We start from the raw sequence: 21582 nt of genomic DNA, 5'->3' as shown, positions 1-21582 counted from the left end.
CAAATTGTTGGGTGAATGTACGTTGTGTTTGGTTGATGGAGTCAGATAACTAATTCGAACCATTTGGTAAATGGTACATTTTGATAATTTATTTACAACACACTATACCATACAGTGACTTCTGGAGGTCAAATATTACACACTGTCTCTTTATTAATGAAACAAAAACTGTGCGGTGACTACAAAAGGTTGAACAACTCTGGTTTACAAGGAAAAAGGAATAACAGACCATAAATGTTATAAAAACCCTTAAAAATTCTCTTCATAACAATCCAAACATGAAAATATGTGTATTTGTCTTGCAAACATACATAACTACATACAAAAGACAAATAGAAAGGAAATAGAAGGAGAGGAATAGGGGGGAGAAAGGAGAAGGAGAGAGAGAAAGAAGGGGAAAGCAAAGGAGAGAGAGAGAAAGAGAGAAAAGAGAAAAAAGTAGAGCAACATAAGGTAAAAAGACAGAGAGAGAGAAAGAAACAGAGAGGATCAAAGAAAGAAAAAAGAGAGACGGGGAGTGAAAGAGAGAGAGACAGAGAGTGAGAGAGAGAACAAGAAATACAAGCACAGCGTCTTTGTGAGTGGCACCTGGCTTTGGCAACATCAATTGGACTTTTTTGACCTGCAGCTCGTTTTCCTCTTGCGCTTCATTCAGCGTTGTCTCGCGGGCCTGATTCAATCCCTTAGCGGGCCTGATCGGGCCCGTGGACCGCCTGTTTGACACCCCTGGTTCAAGCATATTAGCCCATATTATCAACACTTTCAACGCTTTACACTTTTTTCCCACGACCTTGATTTCTCTTGGTGCCCCCCCTGGGCAATTAATGCCCCACGCAGAACGCGTTATGTGCGTTTGCGGGGCTGCGGCCCTGGATATACACAGAAAACAGAAGACAAGACTAGTAGCCCGCTAACTAGCGTGCCAACGTTGCGGCCATATTGGTAGGGTCAAAGTCCCCGTTAGGGCAATGCGTGTGCATTGAAAGCGTATTATAACGTGCTCATTTTGGTACTGATATTCATACGGGTAGTTTTTTTTGTCAACACGTACGATAATCATAAAATTAATTTCAAGATATAAAAACAGATTTTTATTTTTTTTTTAAATCACAAACAAACAATTTATTAGACCATTTGTAACCGCGGTGTACCTGTCCCACCAAAAATCCACATTCACGCTGGACTGGATGATGAGGTTTTTATTATAGTTGCTGCAAATTAATGAGTCACAACACGTGGTAAGCTTCTCTGCTGGCTTTGACCTCGTTGGCAGCTCGTTGTAGACTGCCCAAAACGTATCAAGAGCTTTCTTTTCAGTTTACCTAAAATACATTTTAGAATATCAACCATCACAATACATGTTTACATCCATTTTAACAAGATACTTTTAACAAGGGATCGTATAGTGTTTTTTAACGTTTACAATGAATTTAACATATTTTTCTTTAGTCTGAATTTTAACCAACATCATCCTTTTTATATATATGAGAAAATAGAAATAATAAAAAAATTAGTATAAAAACGGGTACAATTTACCTGCAAATGAATGAGTCACAACACAACACGTGGTAAGCTTCTCTGCTGGCTTTGATCTCTATAAGGGGAATTAGCATTTTAGCACAATATGCAACGTCCGGCAAAACTAACATAAAAGGCGACAGAAACAAAACAAAAATAAATCCAAATAACTTGACAACATCAATCACATTACTGTGCATGTTGAGAGATTTGTCAGCTGTGGTTTTAATGTTTAAAATTAACTTTTTGCGAAGCACCAAAAGATCGTGTCTTACCGTTGGCAGCTCGTTGTAGACTGCCAAAAACCCCCACCTTCCTGTCGCTAAGTCTAAAGCCAAACCAAACCTTACCACATACCAGAAGGTGGCACTGCTGGACTCATCATTGCAGGACACTTATACAGAAACTATACAACCTATTTCAGCAGGAATTTCAATAAAACAAAAGTTATTATTACATCCGTTACTCACAAATAAAAGGGTTATATCTAAGTTGTAACACTTTAAATAAATCTCACTGAAAAAAATGTATAATTCATATATATGTATATACTCTATGTATAAAAAAAACCATATTTCATGTTGATGTTTGTGTTTTGTCTATTGAGGTCCTTGCAACATTTATTACAGCCTGGTAATACTGGAGAGGGATGGGCGCCACCAGGCTGTACTTGCCCAAGACATACCACAGGAAATGATGCCCCTACTACCCTAGTGGTTGAATGTTCCAACCAATCTTGGAAGAGGTTTCTTCATTTTCCTCATGCTGAGTTATTTGAGTTTTCTTTTCCTTCATGTTGGTTTTAGATCAGGGCATGGTGTAATGGAAGTTTGTAGTCTGCACATCCTTTTGAGAGTTCTTTCGATTAAGCGCTATAAAGATAAACGGGGTTGAGTAGAGTTACTTTAACTGGATTACTTTCAATTACTTTTGGATTACTCCAACACCAAATATGCTAATAAAAGACAAAATAAACTCAATATGAATAAAATGATGACTCACAACACGTGGTAAGCTTTCTCTCCTGGCTTTGATCTCTGATCTCCGGGAAAACTAACATAAAATGCGACAGAAAGAAAATGAAAATAAATCCAAACAGCTTGCCAACATCATTTTTGCCGTTCCATGTATTCCGTTAATCCCCAAGCCTGCACAAAATTTAGTCATTTTATTCATATTTAGTTTCTTTTGTCTTTTATTAGCATATTTGGTATTGGAGTAATCCAAAAGTAATTGAAAGTAATCCAGTTAAAGTAACCCTACCCAAACCTGTAGATAAACATAATTTTGACTATGCAATCATTGTGTCGTAATATAATTTGTACCATTCCCACAATGCTTTGCTTTGTAATCCCGGAAGTGATTACCCGGCGTCGCGTCCCTGTGTGTGTTACCATAGAGACCGCGTGCACGGACTTGCGCGTGCACACCGACGCTTTCGCGAGAAGGTCTTATCGCTCGTGCCCGATGCAGCGTGAAATCCGTGAGAAGAAATAAGGTAAGAAAAATGTAATCAGTAGAAACAGATGGGACAACACCCTCATAAAAAGGCGAGTTTGCAACGTATTTGTGTAGGTTTTGGTTGGTTCAAAGCTAACATGTAGGGAAGTTGTTTTCCAATTTTTGGAATTGATGTTTCGGTAAAATACTTTTGTTTTATCAGCAATCTGTTGTCGTAAAGTAAAACTTGATTTATTTTATCATCCGGAAACGCAGAATTGATTTACCGTGTATGCTTTGCAGTAAAATGACCTCGATTAGACGGGACACATGTTACGCTTTAATTCCCCTTCAATCCTACTAAGGTTGCTGTTGGTGAGGGTGGAGAGGAGGCCATCTGTCTTCCAGCTGTCCTTGTTTAGTTGCAGCTTGGAAAAATAGAATGGTAGTAAAATAGAAAAAATAAATAATTGAAGTTGACATTTTTTTGTCAACCTCCAGGGCTCCATGCCCTTACAAACTGTCGAATTTTCCCTTTTAAAATACAAAATAATCTAACACCATATTTTTTTTTTCAAACGTGTTTATTTATGTAGTTTAAGATGTTATATTGTACATTTGTTTCGTTATATCATATATATTGTTAATGAACTTTTTGTTGTCAGATACTGAGTTGCTCGACATGAATGAGGTTCAGTATAAAGAAAGGTAAAAAATTAAATCGCTTGGACGATCACTGTAGAAGGAAAAAATACATGCAAATATAATTAAGTAGAATAATACATTTTCTTATTCAAATTATGAATTCATTTTCTGCATTAAATTATAGTTTGTAATATACTGATTACAGCGATAACCACAAACCTGTCTTTTTTCATGTTCTTCTTTTATACTTCCTTTTTTTCTTAACTTCTTTATACAACGTAATAATTCGAAATATAATGCATCAAACCAAGTGAGCCGTTTGAGAGCCGGCTCTCTTTAACGAGTTGAGCCGAAAAAGCCGGTTCTCTAAAAAGAGACGGACTTCCTTTCACTACATCAAACCGCTCGCTTCGTTTGCAACGAAAAAAAACGATACAGAGATAGAGATTTCTGCGGCGAACTCGTTTGACTTGATTGATTTGCCGTTTTGTGATGGACGGTGTATACCGGATGGTACCCATCATTGACAAATTTGCGTTGAGTTTCTTGTATGTCCTACACTTCTTAAAATGCATAATAAACGTACTTTGTACGACAAAAACGTACAGGTTGACAGGTATGAATTCGCAAAAAAAACACTCAAAACATAAGAGAATACATCAATGATTTTTGAATTTGCAAGGAAAACAGGAAAGAACTGTACAATTACCCAAAAGAATTCCAACCTGTTCAGATCTGGCTCAAAGGACCAAATCATAAGTTTATGGTTTAACGGACACTCAAAATTAGATGAGAGAAAATAAGATGAGAGCCATAATTACCTCATGTGCAGCCCCTTAGCAAGGTTTTTTTCATTTTTTTTTCACCCTGAGATTTTTGACTTTTTCCCTTGCCCTCATGTAGGTTTTAAATCAGAGCATGTTGTAATGGTGGGCTGTGCAGCCCTGTGAAACCGTTCGTGATGAAGGGCTATACAAATGACTTGACTTAATAAGTACATCAGGGTGTCAAGACCAGAACAGAGACAGGACCCACTTGCGTACGTTTCTCTCAGTTTTATTGGGAAGAAAGGAAAGGATTGCTCACACGTTCCGGTGATCGCTGGTCGCGGGAAGCAGGTCTTCTGAACGCGGAAGTGGGACTTCCATAGCGAGCAATGGCGGTGTCGGGAACGAAAAAAACGGGTCTGTAACCGGGACAGGAGAGCAAAAAACGTGGTCGGGATCAGCAACGAGTCAAAAGCCAGGAGAGGAGAGTAGACGTGGTCAGGATAAAAAAAACGGTCGAAGCCGGGAAACGGGCAGGAGCAGAAACACGAGTGAGTCAGGGTCTAGAAGCTTGCCAAGATTAAACTGAGGTTCGCAGACGGACTGACAACAGGTGACAGATAGATGTGGGTTTAAATAGTGACATGGAGCCAGTCAGAATCCGAGGCAGTTGGCGCCAAAGGAGCGGGCACAGGCGCATCGCATCGGTAATCATGACACAGGGTTCCCGCAGATCCTTGAAAAGTCTTAAAAGGCATTGAAATCATTATTATAAAAATAAGGCCTTCATTGTCATTAAAAAGTCTTAAATCCAATTTTGAAAATTCTAACTGAGAAAAGTAATTGCATTCCTTAGTATCACAATTAGTCCCAACACTGGCCCAGAGATTTTTTTTTAATATAAAAAAACCCCAAAAGTATACCATGACTCATAAAAGGTGAGAAACACAGATATATTTATGTTTATTTGTATTGGTTGTCCTGTGAAAAACAAAAGAAGAAACCCGGAGGAAATCCACGCAGGAGAGGGGAGAACATGCAAATTCCACATGGAGAGGCTGCAATAGCTGGACTTGAACCCTGAACCTCCGCACCATGGGGCTGCGTGCTAACCACCCAGACGCCATGCCGCCCGACTTCAATTTAAAGTAGATCAATTTGAGAAAAGATGGAAGCCTATTGTTTGCATGTTCTCCTCGTGCTTGCGTGGGTTTTCTCTGGGCACTCGGGTTTCCTCCCACATTCCAAAAACATGCATATCAGGTTAATTGGCCGGTCCGGATTGTCCCTGGGTGTGAATGAGCGAGTGAGTTGTCTGTCTCTGTGTGCCCTGCGACTGGCTGGCAACTAGTTCAGGGTGTCCCCTGCCCACTGTGATGAGCTCCAGCTGCCTCGGGACCCTACTGAGGATAAGCGGTGCAGATAATGGATGGATTGAAGCCTATTACACAACTTCTACTTGATGTCTTAACACCTCACCTTTGAATTTGATTTCTTTAATATTTTATGGTTGTTTATGTTGAGGTTTTTGAGTTTTCCCTTGCCCTCATGTAGGTTTTAGATCAGGGGATTGTATAATAATAGTCTGTAGATTGCAATAATCTGTGGTCTGTGCAGCCCTTTGAGACTCCTTGTGATTAAGGGCTATATAAATAAACATGGCTTGACTTGACTTTTGTTTGTTAATGGAAATGTCAATTGTAAATCAATGTATTTTGTTGTTGTTGTATGGTGGGTGTCTTAACTCTCTGTTGAATTGTGTGTGAGAGATAGAAATTCTTAAAAAAAAATACACGATTCACACCGGATTTTCTACTGTAATAGTACTGGAGAAATGGAGAAATTGGCTGTGAATGTCCTAAAAGAGTGCTTAATATTAGCCAAGGAAAACATTTACAAACCCTGGCCCCTGCTATATGCACAATTTCCACAAGAGGCAGTGTTGATTTGTTTTTCATTAGCAAATTGTTCAGTTTTTTTCCATTAAAAAATATTGTATTTTGATGCTGTCTCTACAGGTTTGTTGGTGACATCTCGACCGCCCAAAATGAATATTGAGCAACTAGAGTCAACTGTTGAAACCATTTTTTGGGTAAGAAGATGAAACCTTTGTGAGACAGAATGAACCGTTACACCACGCTGAAGCAGCTCGGCGACGGCACTTATGGCAGCGTGCTGATGGCAAGGAGCAACGAATCGGGGGAACTTGTCGCTATTAAAAGGTAGGAAGAAGGATAAATAACAACAGGAATTATATTTCTCAAGTTTTGTTGGCTGTCTTTTGGGAATTTTCCACACAATGGATCAAAACACAAAGTTTAACTGGCTAACCACTTGAATCTAATTGAAAATCCTTGAAGTGGGGTTCCTCAAGGGTCTGTACTTGGTCCCTGCAGATGACATATGCAGCTGTATCTACCAACGTTCCCAAATGAAAGCATAGAAATTTACATCTTGTGCCACTCGCTAAAGAAGTGGTAGGCAAACTTTTTGAAATCGCAGGCTGAATTCTGTAAAAAAATTAGGCCCAGGGGCCAGGATACATATCTATTTTTTTTTATTTGCATCTATGAATAAATATACATGCAGTCTACATGTTATATTTCTCTCTTTTTCTCTTTTTTTAATACATTAATTTCATAAAATTGGTTTTAAAAAGCTTACAATTAAAGCGGAATAATATATTAAGTCTCTTTTAAACACTATATTTGATATTTAGTTTTATTTATACTATTTTGTTACAAAACCGTCGTATCTATTAGTATATCAGTAGTTGGACTTTTTAAGTATTTCTGTCGTATTTTTATAGTATAGTACTCTTGTAATATTACTGTAGTCATTTTTGTAGCATTTCTGTGGTAGCATTTTTATTACTGTAGTTGCATTTTGTCGTATTACTGTATGTAGTTGTTTTTTGTAGTCTTACTGTAATTTTTTTGGTAGTATATCTGTAGTAGCTTTTTTGTAGTGTTACTGTGGTAGTATTTTTGAGCATTTCTGTAGTATTTTTTTAGTATCCCTGTAGTATTGTTTTTAATATTACTGTGGTAATATTTTTGAAGTATTTATGTAGTAGCTTTTTTGTACCACTGTAGTTTTTATTTGTGTAGTCTTACTGTTATTGTACTTTTGTGGTATTTATGTAGTATAATTTTTGTACCACTGTAGTTTTTATGTTTGTAGTCTTACTGTTATTGGGCTTTTTTAGTATGTCTGTCATAGTACTTTTGTTGTATTTCTGTGGTTTCATTTTTGTACCACTGTAGTTTTTATTTGTGTAGTTTTACTGTTATTGTACTTTTGTGGTATGTCTGTCGTAGTACTTTTGTAATATTTCTGTAGTTTTATTTTTGTACCACTGTAGTTTTTATGATTGTAGTCTCACTGTAATTGTACTTTTGTAGTATGTCTGTCATAGTACGTTTGTAGTATTTCTGTAGTATAAAATAACTGATGTAGTATAAAATAAATAAGTATTTTTTTTGTTTGTTTCAGGACTAAGGCATAATAATATAATAGTTCCCTGTTTTTAAGCTCTAAATTTGATATTTACTTTTGTAGTGTTTTTTTTTTGTAGTATTTTTGTAGTATATATTTAGTAGTAGTATTGTACTAGACGCTCAAAGGGAAAATGTGGATAAAGATGGCATAAAAAAACGTACGAAAAAAAATGTATTAGTACTTTGTTTACCATAATATTTTTAGCATTTTCTTTTGGCAGGACGCATTAAAATGCCTGGCGGGCTGCATGTGGCACGCGGGCTTTCGCTTTCGCACCACTGCCCTAGAGCATATTACCCACTGCACAAACCTATTTATCTCAGCCTTGAGTTTTAGAAAACCTTGGAGTTCTACTTAAAGGTTCTTCAGTATTCAGGGTTGGGTAGGGTTACTTTAACTTGATTACTTTCAATTACTTTTGGATGACTCCAATACCAAATATGCTAACAAAAGACAAAAGAAACTAAATATGAATAAAATGATGACTCACAACACGTGGTAAGCTTTCTCTCCTGGCTTTGATCTCTTTGAGCAAAACTAACATAAAATGCGACAGAAAAAAAAATGAAAATAAATCCAAACAGCTTGCCAACATCATTTTTGCCGTTCCATGTATTCCGTTACTCCCCAAACCTGCACAAAATTTTGTCATTTTATTCATATTTAGTTTCTTTTGTCTTTTATTAGCATATTTGGTATTGTAAAGTAATTGAAAGTAATCCAGTTAAAGTAACCCTACTCAACCCTGTCAGTATTACATCACAGTCTGAGATCAGATCGTATTTGTGAAACAAAAGAAGCATTTTGGGAAATCAAGAATGTCAAAATGAGAACGAGCTAATGCTATTTTAGCGTTTCCCCAAGTGAAACAAAAGTTTTTGTCTGTCGTTGTTGCAATAGAGTTAAATAATTCAGGAGGCGACCGTTTGATTGTTTGGTTACCATGCAAGACAATACTCGTATGGTGGTGAAAGGGAGTGAAAGTAGAAGAAGGGTGCGTCAGGTTGTGAAGGGAATTCCGGAAATGGACGGCACACCCTAGAGCAGGGGTGTCAAACTCATTCTAACTCGGGGGCCACACGATAGAACAAACATTCTGTCGGGGGCCGGACTGGTAGATTAAAGGGAAAGAAAAAGAGAGATAAAGAAATAAGAGAAAAAGGGGGGGGACAAAGAAAGAAAAAAAGGGAACGAGGGAGAGAGCGTGAGAAACAAAAGATAAAAAAAGAGAAGTCGTGAGAGAAGGGGAAAGAAAGATAGAGGAAGAAAGAAATCCAAAGAGAAATAGAAAGACAGAAGGAGAGAAAAGAGAAAAGAAAGCGTGAAGGGTAGGTAGAGAGAAAGAGAAATGAGAGAAAAGGAAAAAGGAAGTTGGAGTAAATGAAGTTAAAAAGACACAGAGAGAGAAAGAGACAAAGGGCAACAAAGAAAGAGAAAAATAGAGACACAGAGAGTGAACGAGACAGAGACAGAGAGTGGGAGAAAAGGGGTGGAAAAGAGAGAGAGAGAGAGAGAGAAACAAATTAAATACAGTGTCTTTGTGAGAGAAACCTGGCTTTGGCACCATCAAGTTGACATATTTCAACCTGCAGCTTGTTTTTCTCTTGCGCTTCTCTCAGTGTTGTCTCGCGGGCCGGATTCAATCCCTTAGCGGGCCTGATGTGGCCCGCGGGCCGCCTGTTTGACACCTGTGCCCTAGAGGCTGAAAATATATTGCCGCGTTGCAATACAGTAATCAGTAGTCCCTGTTTTTTCCAGAAAGGTCCCACGATTGTCAAAACCAGTAAAAAACGTAATTTATTTATGAAACACTCCCTTATCCGGCTGGTTTACACCGAAAAAAAACAACAGTGACCAGATGATGAAAATGCTGTATCTGAGTCAGATCAGGAGGCATCTTCTGTTATTGTTATACAATTTACTACTACGCTGTAAGAAAATGCGATTGAGGTCTGCGCCTTGTAAAATGTAAGCCCTATATTTCTAGACGACAGCACCTGGGCAACCATACTGTGGATAATAATGCCATATTGCAACACAGCTGCTGTTATTGGTGCTTTACCGAATTGCATTCACTTGTCATCGTTTCTTGAGGATTAAAGGAAACTCTGTACTATATATTTTATGTGGGGGAGAATGCCCTTCCCCAAAAAACAGCTTGATAGGGGATGGGCGTGGATCTTCCTTTCCACAAAGAAAAAGAAACAAAGTACAATGACGAGTGGATAATCTAAAAAAAAAAAAAGTCAGCGAGAGAGAAGCCCTGCCTGTCCTGAACCCGGACGTAATAATTGACATTTTAGGCCCTTCAGGCTTAGGTCAGTCTCAGTCTTAAGATTTTAAATCTCGTTAAAATACCTCAAACAGACAGTGTGTAATATATAGTGCCTCCTAGTGGTACCCAAAAAAACTTTCATTCAGTAAAAAAAAGGAAAAACATTAAGTTGGATAATCGACAACATGAACTTTCATACCACTGTTAATTTTTATTTATATTCATATGTCGAGAAATGTGTACTTCTTTTACATAGCGGAAACCATAACTATTCGTAGCTGCCATGTTGTCTGGCATCTTGCTGCTACGATGTGCCTATTTGCCACTGGATTTCATTTGCATGAGACAATACAGTGCCATCTAGTTGTCAAATATGTCACGGTTGCCATGGCGCCCACTTAACAAGACGTGGGTTCTGACTCGGTCCTGTTTTCCTGTCCGGTATTTTTTCCCGTTTATTTTGTCCTGTTTAATTTCGGTTTCCATTTTTGTTTCAGTCTATTTTTGTCCTTTTTATTATTTTCTCCAGTTTTCGTTCCCGTCTAGTCTCTCCTGTTCGATATCCTGATTTGTTATCTATCCTGTCTGTCCCTTCCTGTCCAGTATCGACCCCATCTGTCCGATATCAACTCAGCCAATTGGAATCGGTCCCGTCGGTCTCTGGCTTCCTGTCCTTCCAAGCCAGACCGGCTGCCTAACATGCATGACTCCCCATTTCCCGTAAAATAAAAGGCTTGTGTGAGAACGTCACGCGTTTGGGTCCTGATCCTGTTCTGGTTCATGACAAAATATTACACAATGTACCTTTAAAAAAAGAAAATTAGACCTAAAATTAGCAATGTTATTTTTTGCAGGTACATTTTTCCAAAGTGCAGTGGTTAGCACATGCGCCTGACATGCGAAAGGTCCCCGGTTTGAGACATTTGTTGGCCTGGAGAGGGATGGGCACCACCAGGCTGTATTTGCCCAAGACACACCACAGGAAGTAATGCCTTTACGACCTTAGCAGTTCAATAAAGTTAATCCGGGATTATATATTAAAACCAAAGAACAAACCCTACATGATTTCTAAGTGGGAGGAATAGCAAAATAGCAAGGTGTTCAAATACCTATTATCTTCATTGTATGTGAAATATATCACAAAATACAATTTTTTGGGGGTACGTTTTATAATCCTGTCAAGACCAGAATGGAGACAGGACCCACTCGCGTAAATTTTCTCACATTTTTATTGGGAAGAAGAGAAAGAGTGCACACACGATCCGGAGATCGCTGGTCGCGGGGAGCAGTTCACTCAGACGCGGAAGTGGGACTTCCGTGGCGAGCGATGGCGGTGTCGGGAATGGAAAAACGGGTCAGTAGCCGGGATGGAAGAGCAAAAACGTGGTCGATATCAGAAAATGGCTTGTTAATCGGGACGGGAGAACAGAACTGGTCGAGATCAAAACAGGTCGTAACTCGGGACGAGAGAGCAGACGTGGTCGAGATCAAAACAGGTCGTAATTCGGGACGAGAGAGCAGACGTGGTCGAGATCAAACCTGTCGTAACTCGGGACGAGAGAGCAGACGTGGTCGAGATCAAACAGATCGCAGCGGGAGAAAAACAGGAACAAACACAGGACTGGCGAAAAAGGGGTTGCCGTGTAAAAACGGACATTCGCAGACGGACCGACAAAAAGGGACTGACAGGACAGAGTTTAAATACTGACAGGGAGCCAATCTGTCAACAAGCTGCAGCTGGTGCCACACGGGCGGGGCCAATTGGGCGCCATGGCAACCGCGACAAATTCAGTACTCTTTAATAAGCTATATGTTTTACTTTCTTTCATAGAATGAAGAGGAAATTTTACTCCTGGGAGGAATGTATGAACCTAAGAGAGGTGAAGGTAAGGATAACTTTATTGTATGTTTGTTAAGAAAATTGAGATTTACACATTCTTTTAAATTTTTCAGTCACTGAAGAAGTTGAACCATGCAAATGTCGTGAAGTTAAAGGAAGTCATCCGAGAAAACGATCATCTCTACTTTGTATTTGAATATATGAAGGAGAACCTTTATCAGCTCATGAAGGACAGGTAATGGATAAATTAATCATGTGTAGAATCTTGCGCCATTTTTATTCATTTGCTGCACTTTATCACCGGATTCAGCCATCTCGAATGCAGTTTATTTTATAAGGGGGTTTCTTGAAATCCTCGAAAATCTTGAATTCTAATGTTGTTTTCAAGGATTGAAAAGCGCTTGAATTTTGGGCTAAGTGCTTGTAAATGCTTGAAATTGTTGGCATGTTTCTCAACAAGTCCATTAAAAATGATGCAGACAGCTTCACTTTACCGTTGCATTTGTAATTCCCTCGTGATCAACGGCAGCTGGCATTAGTTTGTATGACATTGATCTACAAGGCGTCGTTGCCCCCCTATGGGTAGCTCCCGAGAGGTCAGGTGGATGCAACACCGTGGAAATGTGTATTAGTGCAAGGATTATCTATAAATTGTGTACCTTTATCATTGTCTAGAATTGAGGTAGCATTTCCTACTGGTAAATTCTAATGGGAAGAACTTCCTGTAACTGAAAATCTAAGCTACATATTACTTTAAATTTTTACCCAACACCTATATGGGGAGAGATTTGTCTCAAAAACAAATATTCGTCAATTACTCAAGATCTACAAATCATATTTCTTGATAAATGTCAGAACCAGAACAGGAGGAGGATCCAGGCACGTAACATTTACTCACAAGTTTATTTAGATAGAGGAAAACAAATGCCAGCGATCCGGTGCTCGCTGGACGAGGGAAGCAAGCCGCTCAGGGGAACGGAGCGTGATTGGAATGCGGAAGTGGATCTCCCAGAGCGGGAGATCGTAGTGTGGTCAAACGGGGAAAGCGTGTCGTTAGCCGGAGCAGGAGATCAGAGCGCGGTCGGTGGGCAAAAACAGGTCGTTAGACGGAGCGGGAGATCAGAGCGTGGTCGGTGGTCAAAAACGGGTCGTTAGACGGAGTGGGAGATCAGAGCATGGTCGGTGGTCAAAAACAGGTAGTTAGTCGGAGCGGGAGATCAGAGTGTTGGTCAAAAGGATAAAACGGGTTGATGCCGGAGACAAACAGGGAATCAGGAACAGACGAGTTGGTGGTCAAAAACAGGTCACTAGCCGGAACGGGAGATCAGACCGTGGTCGGTGGTCAAAAACGGGTCATTAGCCGGAGCGGGAGATCAGAGTGTTGGTCAAAAGGATAAAACGGGTTGATGCCGGAGACAAACAGGGAATCAGGAACAGACGAGTCGGTGGTCAAAAACAGGTCACTAGCTGGAACGGGAGATCAGAGCGTGGTCGGTGGTCAAAAACGGGTCGTTAACCGGAGCGGGAGATCAGAGCAAGGTCGGTGGTCAAAAACAGGTCACTAGCCGGAGCGGGAGATCAGAGCGTGATCGGTGGTCAAAAACGGGTCGATAGTTGGAGCGGGAGATTAGAGCGTGGTTGGTGGTCAAAAACAGGTCGTTAGCCGTAGCGGGAGATCAGAGCGTGGTCGGTGGTCAAAAACGGGTCGTTAGCTGGAGCGGGAGATTAGAGCGTGGTTGGTGGTCAAAAACAGGTCGTTAGCCGGAGCGGGAGATCAGAGCGTGGTCGGTGGTCAAAAACGGGTCGTTAGCTGGAGCGGGAGATTAGAGCGTGGTTGGTGGTCAAAAACAGGTCGTTAGCCGGAGCGGGAGATCAGAGCGTGGTCGGTGGTCAAAAACGGGTCGTTAGCCGGAGCGGGAGATCAGAGCAAGGTCGGTGGTCAAAAACAGGTCACTAGCCGGAGCGGGAGATCAGAGCGTGATCGGTGGTCAAAAACGGGTCGTTAGTTGGAGCGGGAGATTAGAGCGTGGTTGGTGGTCAAAAACAGGTCGTTAGCCGGAGCGGGAGATCAGAGCGTGGTCAGTGGTCAAAAACGGGTCGTTAGCTGGAGCGGGGGATCAGAACCTCGTCTAAATGACAAAACGGGTCGATGCTGGAGACAAACGGGGAATCAGGAACAGACGAGTGGTATACGGATGAAAACGGGACCGACGGGAGCCAGAGTCAAAGTGCTTGCCTTGCGTATGCAGAGGTTTGCTGACGGACTGACAGGGAGAGACTGGCGTACTGGGTATAAATAGGAGGGGAATTAGGAGGGGAATTAATTAGGCCACAAGCAACAGCTGGCGCCAAACGAGCGGGCACAGGTGAGGGCCATGAGTAATCATGACAATAAATGCACATGAAATATTAAAAATGACATATGTAAATCAAATATACAGTATATTATATACAGTGGCTATAAAAAATAATAGATTTTTCTTTTAATAGTACTGGAGAAACTGGGACTTTATAAAAAAAAATGTGAACATGGCTATTAAAAAATGTGTAGGAACCTTGTTTATGAAGATTATTTTAATGTTCTGCTTACAGAAGGAAATTATTCCCCGAATCGGTGATAAGAAACATAAGCTTTCAAATATTACAAGGCCTGTCATTTATTCACAAACATGGTAGGTGTGTTATGGTCTTTTCGAGACCTTCGCTTTTGACCTCACACTGCAAGATTCCTTCCTGGATCCTCATTCTAAATTAATGGCGTTGACCGAGTGAAATTGTCCATTATTAAATGGAATCTTGTAGTTTATGAAGTCAATTTTGTCACTCTGATTTCCAGAACTCTATTTCTATTTCTCTATTTCACTTTCAGTACCAGTAGATATGGTCAGTACCACATCTTTAAAGAAGGAAACTGATAAGTGTGTAGTTTAGAAGACACTCAAAACAAGGAGAGAAGACATCAATGGGTTTTAAACTTGCAATTAGAACACTAGAGGACTGTACAAAAAACCCTCAAGGTGCAAAAATTCCAATGTGTTTTTTGAACATTTTTTTTTAAATTTGAGTTGATTTTTTTTTTAAATCCAACCGTTGCTCTTACTGTAGATTCAACTCCATGCGCCTCATAGTCCAGTGCGCCTTATACATGAATTTATATCACAAAAGACTATTTTTTGAGGACACAAGTCCTCCCATGAGTCGTCTCCCTTTATTAAATCCCCTCAGTTACCAATAGCAGATCCTCCTTAAAGGGTGTGGCTATCAAAGAACAACAAAATTATTGTCTGATAGTGAACAAGATACAAACAGTGCATACTAGTCAAAATAATGATCAACAGTGAGGTATAATAGTCACAATAGTGAAATGGTGTCTTATGCACTTTCCCTTACAGGTTTCCAATATTAAAAACATAAATTTATCAGATACCGATATCGATACTCATGATGACTAACCCAGCATGTTAGTCATTGAAACTGATACCAATAGCACTTCATATTTTTCATTAGCAAGAATGATATATAAAGAAATATCATTAAATCACTACATAATATCTTCCCTTGAATGGTATCTATTTGATGGCAATTTATGGTTCCATTTACATTTTAAGCTGTTTTGCCCAATACCAAAGCATAACAAAGGCTGGTATCGGCACCGATCCCGATACCTGGTATCAGTACTCGCCAATACCCAATGATTAAAAATTTGCCATTAGCAAGCGCAGATCCTTTAAATAGATTTGATAGCTGAAATTTCCCCAAAACAAATAAGACATCTGTCCATAGCCGAAGAAGTTATATTGCAATCTTTAATCAAAAGACATATTTTTAATATTAAAACAAATAAAGTACCATATATGCTCGCATAAAAGCCAAATTTGAATGAATGAATGAATGAATGAATAAATGAAGGTTATTTGGACACAGCACAAAAAAATATAAACAACATCAACCACTAATTAACAGAAGGAATGACAAAATATTTGAGAAAAAATAAATAAATTGGGAACTCCAAGATACAATACTAAAAATGAACACAAGGAGGGGTAAGACCACCCAGAGCCACCAAAGCCACCCAATGGCCCACGTCTGTGCCGTGTCCCACTTTGCCCTATCCCTTCCTCCGTTGACGTCAATAGGCGCTGTCCCGATTGTGTTTGAGAGGGACCACATCTCATTTTATCTTGATCTTGTGCGTTTTATTCCCTTTTGTGCCGTTAACATTGGGTCCCAAGAAAGTTAGTGATGAGAAATAATGGAAAACAGTGACAACAACAATCAATAACAAAGAAGGACATCATTTTAAAAGCAGTTTATTAGGAGGTTGGCTTATATGCAACCTATTTTTGATAGATTTAACGTCCTCAATATACAGTTTCAAAAATTAAGACTTACATATCCAAATATAAGAAATTACGTTCAAATTGTTCAACATGATTTTTTTTGCAGTATTTTTTAAAAGACATACTTGTTTTCTGGAAAAAAATAAGGTCAATGAAAACAAATTCTAATAGGCAGCTGTGGCCAACTATGTCTTTGGTTCTCGATCATACGGTACAAGAATGGAATACAGTACAAGTATCAATAACTTTGGCAAGTATAAATGGCCGTCTCTCTAACCTATTTTATCAGGTATGCAAATTTTTGGTATGGAATGAGCTGATAAACTAGTAGTGGGATACCTTTTCGTGGACCGGCTGTTATTTATAGTAACAAACAAAAAACATCACATAGAGTACACTCATGGTCATGTTTCTACACATCTTATTTGCATGTCTCTTTCTGGAATATGGGATCTTTGTTTTGATATCTGTTTTTCCCCTTCTTTTTCTGTCTTTGGCTTCACATTAGAGAGAATAAGATGTTCTCAGAGAACGAACTTAGGAACATCATGTTCCAAGTGTTAGCTGGCTTGGCTTTTGTACATAAGCATGGTGAGTTGCCTTCCTCCTTTGCTGTTTTCTCTTCTTAAAGTAGGAATTTATTGCCGTGAATTCCTGACTACAGAGCGCTCCTGGTTTAAAGGCGTATGTTAAAATTTAAGGACAAAACTCCATTTTTGTCTTTGTACAAGCCGCACCAGATTTTAAACCTGGGGCACACCTGGTGCTAGCCGCGGAGGGAATTTGGCGTCCTTTGGTTGCATAACACCTCTGCAAGTTGTTTACGTCACATGTTTTCAAACGATGTTACCTTTTAAGATGGAGAATACCGAAGCGATACAAAAACGACCATATATTTATATAGATTGAGGTCTGCGCCTTGTAAAATGTAAGCCCTATTTCTAGACGACAGCACCAGAGCAACCATACTGTGGATAATAATGCCATATTGCAACACAGCTGCTCTTATTGGTGCTTTCTGCTGTAACAGACCAAATTGCATTCACTTGTCATCGTTTCTTGAGGATTAAAGGAAACTCCAACGACCTGAAAATTACTACAGTGATTGGGAAAGAAAACAGAAGGGTTTTGATAGATAACTGCTATTACTGTTCAAATCAGATGTATAAACTAAGAACTTAAAAAGTGGAAATATAGTGAGTGCGTAGTAAATATTGAATAAAGTACTGTTATGTATTAGTTTTTCTTTCTACTGACTCCACCTTCTCACCATTGATTCATTTATGCCAAGTTTATGAGCAGCAGCTCAATTTCCTTTTACAACTGCCAGAGTGATCGCTTTTAACTTAAACTACGCTTTAGACATTTTTCTTCGAGTATTTTTCATGTTGATGAGGGTTAGTACAAGTGACTGGTTTACAATAACAGAAGTTGTGTTTAATCATTCAATTTAGTTGGACCTCTGTGAACTAATCATTCATTTTATTTGTCTACTGTTGCTGAACAAAATGTTTTTCCCGCCTCGAAAAATAAACGAGCCGCCTATAGTTAAAGCTGCGATGTTTAACTTTAACTGTAGGAATTTATTTTATTATTATTATTATTTTTTAATAGCGAATTGTAGTTCGGAATTTAATAATTCATTTTATTTGGACCTCTTTGAACAAATCGTTTATTTTATTGACCTACTGTTGCTGAACAAAATGTTTTTCCCGTCGCAAAAAAAAAAGAGTCACCTATAGTTAAAGCTGCAGTAATTACAAAAAAGGAGTAAATCTAGAATTTAATTATACAATTTAATTGGACCTCTGTAAACTAGTCATTCATTTTATTGGTCTACTGTTACTGAACAATTTTTTTTCCCCACCACGAAAAAATATGAGCTGCTTATAGTTAAAGCTGCAGTGTTTAACTTTTAATTGTAGCAAAAAAAGGAGTGAATTGTAGTCCGGAATTTAATTATAAAATTTAATTGGACCTCTGTGAACTAGTCATTCATTTTATTGGTTTACTGTTACTGAACAATTTTTTTCCCGCCACAACAAAAAATGAGCTGCTTATAGTTAAGGCTGCAGTATATAACTTTTAATTGTACTAAACAAAGAAAAGGAACAAATTGTAGTCCGGAATTTACGGTAGATAGGATTTGTTCCATCACTTTCCCTACTACAACACATGTTCATTCCAGGTTTCTTCCATCGAGACATGAAGCCAGAAAACCTCTTGTGCATGGGCCCAGAACTGGTCAAAATAGCCGATTTCGGACTGGCCCGGGAAATCCGGTCCAAACCTCCCTACACGGACTATGTGTCAACTAGATGGTGAGAGTGGCTGTTTTTTGTCAATCACTTCTCTTATTTTAGATTTACCCTAAGTGAGATTGTTTTTCTGTCCAGGTACCGAGCGCCAGAGGTTCTGCTCAGGTCATGTACCTACAGCTCCCCTATTGACTTGTGGGCTGTGGGATGCATCATGGCAGAACTCTACACACTCAGGCCGCTTTTCCCCGGGAACAGTGAAGTCGATGAGATTTTCAAGATTTGCCAAGTTTTAGGCACGGTCAAAAAGGTGAGGATATCCCACTTAAATCTGAAAAAAAAATTCTATAAAAAAAAAAAAATCTCAAGTCCCATCTGGTGCAGTGGTTCCAAACTAAGGTCATGGGAGATTATTTAAATAAAAAGAAGACTCATAATGAGTTTAAAATGATGGCAGAATGATTTCAGGAAATTATGTACTGTATTGTAAAGGTAAATGTAAATGGTCTGCATCGTAATGGCAGTGAAAGTAATGAGTTACATTACCGCATTACTGAAAAGATAACGCTGTTGCATAATGGCGTTATGATTAACGGCTTTATTTCCAACTCTGATTTTTGTTGTCATGCGTATAACGTTTATTTTATTCAAAAAAAAAGTGCACTGCATAGATATTCTTGTGTGCATGCATGTGAGATGACGCACGGCTTTGAGAGAACATTCCTGCTGTGGTTAATACTTACATGACAAATGTGTGCCAAAAATTCAATTTGAAGTCGATCGCAACTAATTGTCTGGGTTAAAACTTGAGATTGTATTAGATAGATAGATAGATAGCTAGATAGATACTTTATTAAACCCCGTAGGGAAATTCACACTTCCAGCAGAATCCTTTTGTTGTTTATTAACAGATTGACAGGATAGCCTCGGGTTGCTGTGTTGTAATTTAGCCACAGGGGAGTGGATGACGTCACACGCTAGGCCAAAAGTTCGACGTCCCTGCAGCAGATGGAAATCTCTGTATCCAGGGTTACACCACCCCGTGTTCACGTAGATAGCGAGTCCACCTCTTCTCCGCTTCCCGCAGGCTTTTGTGTCTCTGTCTGTTCTAACAGCGCTGAAGCTAGGTAGCTCCGAGTAGCTCCACGTTAGCGTCCGGAATGCTAGACGTGAGCCATGTTTCCGTAAAAGACAGCAAACTGCACTCCCTGTACGCTTTGATGTTTTTCACCAGCACAGCCAGTTCGTCGGTCTTATTTGGTAGAGAGTTCACATTTACCATGATTACGGACAGTACCTAAGGCTTATAACGCCAAAAAATAGGGCCCCCTCATCACGCCGGCACGAGAATTCTTCAGGGCAAGGAGTTGATTCCTCGAATAAACGCATTTTTGTGCGTTAAAACCCATAACAATAGGATAGAAAGTAATCCTAAGTGTAGTTGTCAAACGGGACGAAAAACCCTGAAGATACTTAAAACAATAAATCACAAAAAGAGCTGCTGCATGCTTCCAGAATCGGATCAGGAAGGAAAACATGCTCCGCCTATGGCTAGAGGCTCATTTATTGGAAAGCACAGGCATAGAACAACACACCTGATTGGCTTAAGTGTGTTCACAAGAATACAAGAAAATAATCTGATTGGTTTGGACCGAAAACAAGGGATTAATGCTGGTCGCTAGATGGTGTGTCGGCATAATAAATGGGCGATAAGGATAGTGAAACTTTGTAACATAAAGGATACAATGCGACTCTGTAATATGAAAGGGATGTAGGAAGGGAGGCAAGCTCTTGAGCAGGCTTCCCAGCACTAAAGTGAAGGCTATCTGGATTAGTAGTAAGCGGGGCACAAGAGTATACAATTGTAAGCTCTTAACAGCACCAAAACAAAGGCCATCTTGATTAATAGTTAGCAGAAGTTAGAAGTTAAGTATTTTATGATGTTTGTTTTTTTTGTTAGGTGGATTGGCCAGAGGGCTACCAACTGGCTTCTGCCATGAACTTCCGTTTCCCTCAATGTGTGCCGACCCCCCTGAAAACGCTCATTCCCAATGCCAGCAGAGAGGCCATCACCCTAATGAAGGACCTGCTACAGTGGGATCCCAAAAAACGACCTACCGCTGTACAGGTAAATATTTCCCAGAGCACATGTAATTGTTTAAACTATGTTAACAGATTGCTTCTGTGCCCTTTCCGGCTAGGCGTTGCGTTACCCTTACTTCCAGGTTGGACAGGTCTTGGGTCCTCGTCCCCGCAGCCAAGAAGCCAAGAAGGTCCAAGCCCAACAAACGATACAGAAGCAGGTCTCAGAGTCAAAGGTGGAGCCCAAACAGCCTTCATTTGAGGCCGAACCCCCAAAACGGTCCCCCCGAACCAGTCCGAATCATCAACCTTTGCAGCAAATCGTTTCGCCTCAAGCTGTGAGCAAACCAAGCAAAATAGACCAGGTAGTGAGCATTCCTTTGAATTTGAATTAAACTCTCACAATCAACCTGTTTAATCAAAATTACCTCATCCCACTATTGGGAACTAAAACTGCCAAAATTTAAACTAAATACATGCAACAAAATCTTTCACTTTTAGGAGAAATTCACAGTTTTGAAGTCAAAAATGGTGATCTACGTAAAATGTATAGATCTGAGGAGAAAATGTATTGAAGCGGGGTCTGCAGTATTGTGAGAAATTCCATCATGAATCGGGCGTTTTAAGTGGTGCGTTTGATTTAAATTCGCTAGTATGCAGGGTCAGTACTGTATTTATTCCTGTCGAACGTATTTCATCATCACGCTATTTTTATTCATGGTACCAGAGACAATTGTCAGAGAAAGTCGTCCTGAAATATATTAATAATCGCCAAAAAATATACAATGAGGGAATCAACTCTTTGGGGTCTCTGGTGATTAATAAGACTTTGAAGGACACAAAATAAATAAATTGTAAGTTTTATGTTAGTATTGTGTTCGTAGTTGCCAATAAAATATTTTAATCATGGCCGCAT

General features: G+C 39.5%; 1 protein-coding gene across 4 annotated transcripts in view; it reads left to right on the top strand.

The window, feature by feature from the left end:
* Positions 1–2898: 2898 nt before the first annotated feature.
* The window catches only part of mak (male germ cell-associated kinase), a 32389-nt gene continuing 13705 nt past the window's right edge, over positions 2899–21582 (top strand). For 3 of the 4 annotated variants that reach the window (XR_015847549.1, XM_088322115.1, XM_088322117.1), the window contains exons 1-9: positions 2899–3016; positions 6389–6592; positions 11978–12032; positions 12100–12221; positions 16835–16917; positions 18515–18647; positions 18723–18894; positions 20545–20712; positions 20786–21031. Coding sequence is in view for 3 of the 4 variants with exons in the window: in XM_088322115.1 (XP_088178241.1) it covers positions 6492–6592; positions 11978–12032; positions 12100–12221; positions 16835–16917; positions 18515–18647; positions 18723–18894; positions 20545–20712; positions 20786–21031 (1080 nt within the window). In the remaining variant the exon portion in view is untranslated. Of the gene's footprint in view, positions 3017–6388; positions 6593–11977; positions 12033–12099; positions 12222–14578; positions 14659–16834; positions 16918–18514; positions 18648–18722; positions 18895–20544; positions 20713–20785; positions 21032–21582 lie in introns of all 4 variants that reach the window. The other variant, XM_088322116.1, reaches the window with a different exon arrangement.

The sequence above is a fragment of the Urocampus carinirostris genome, chromosome 18 (genome assembly GCF_059441175.1).
Source record: "Urocampus carinirostris isolate Australia breed hairy pipefish chromosome 18, RoL_Ucar_1.0, whole genome shotgun sequence".
In the NCBI taxonomy this organism is placed as follows: domain Eukaryota; kingdom Metazoa; phylum Chordata; class Actinopteri; order Syngnathiformes; family Syngnathidae; genus Urocampus; species Urocampus carinirostris.
Note: the sequence above shows the minus strand (reverse complement) of the source record. Positions and strands in the feature narration are given on the sequence as shown.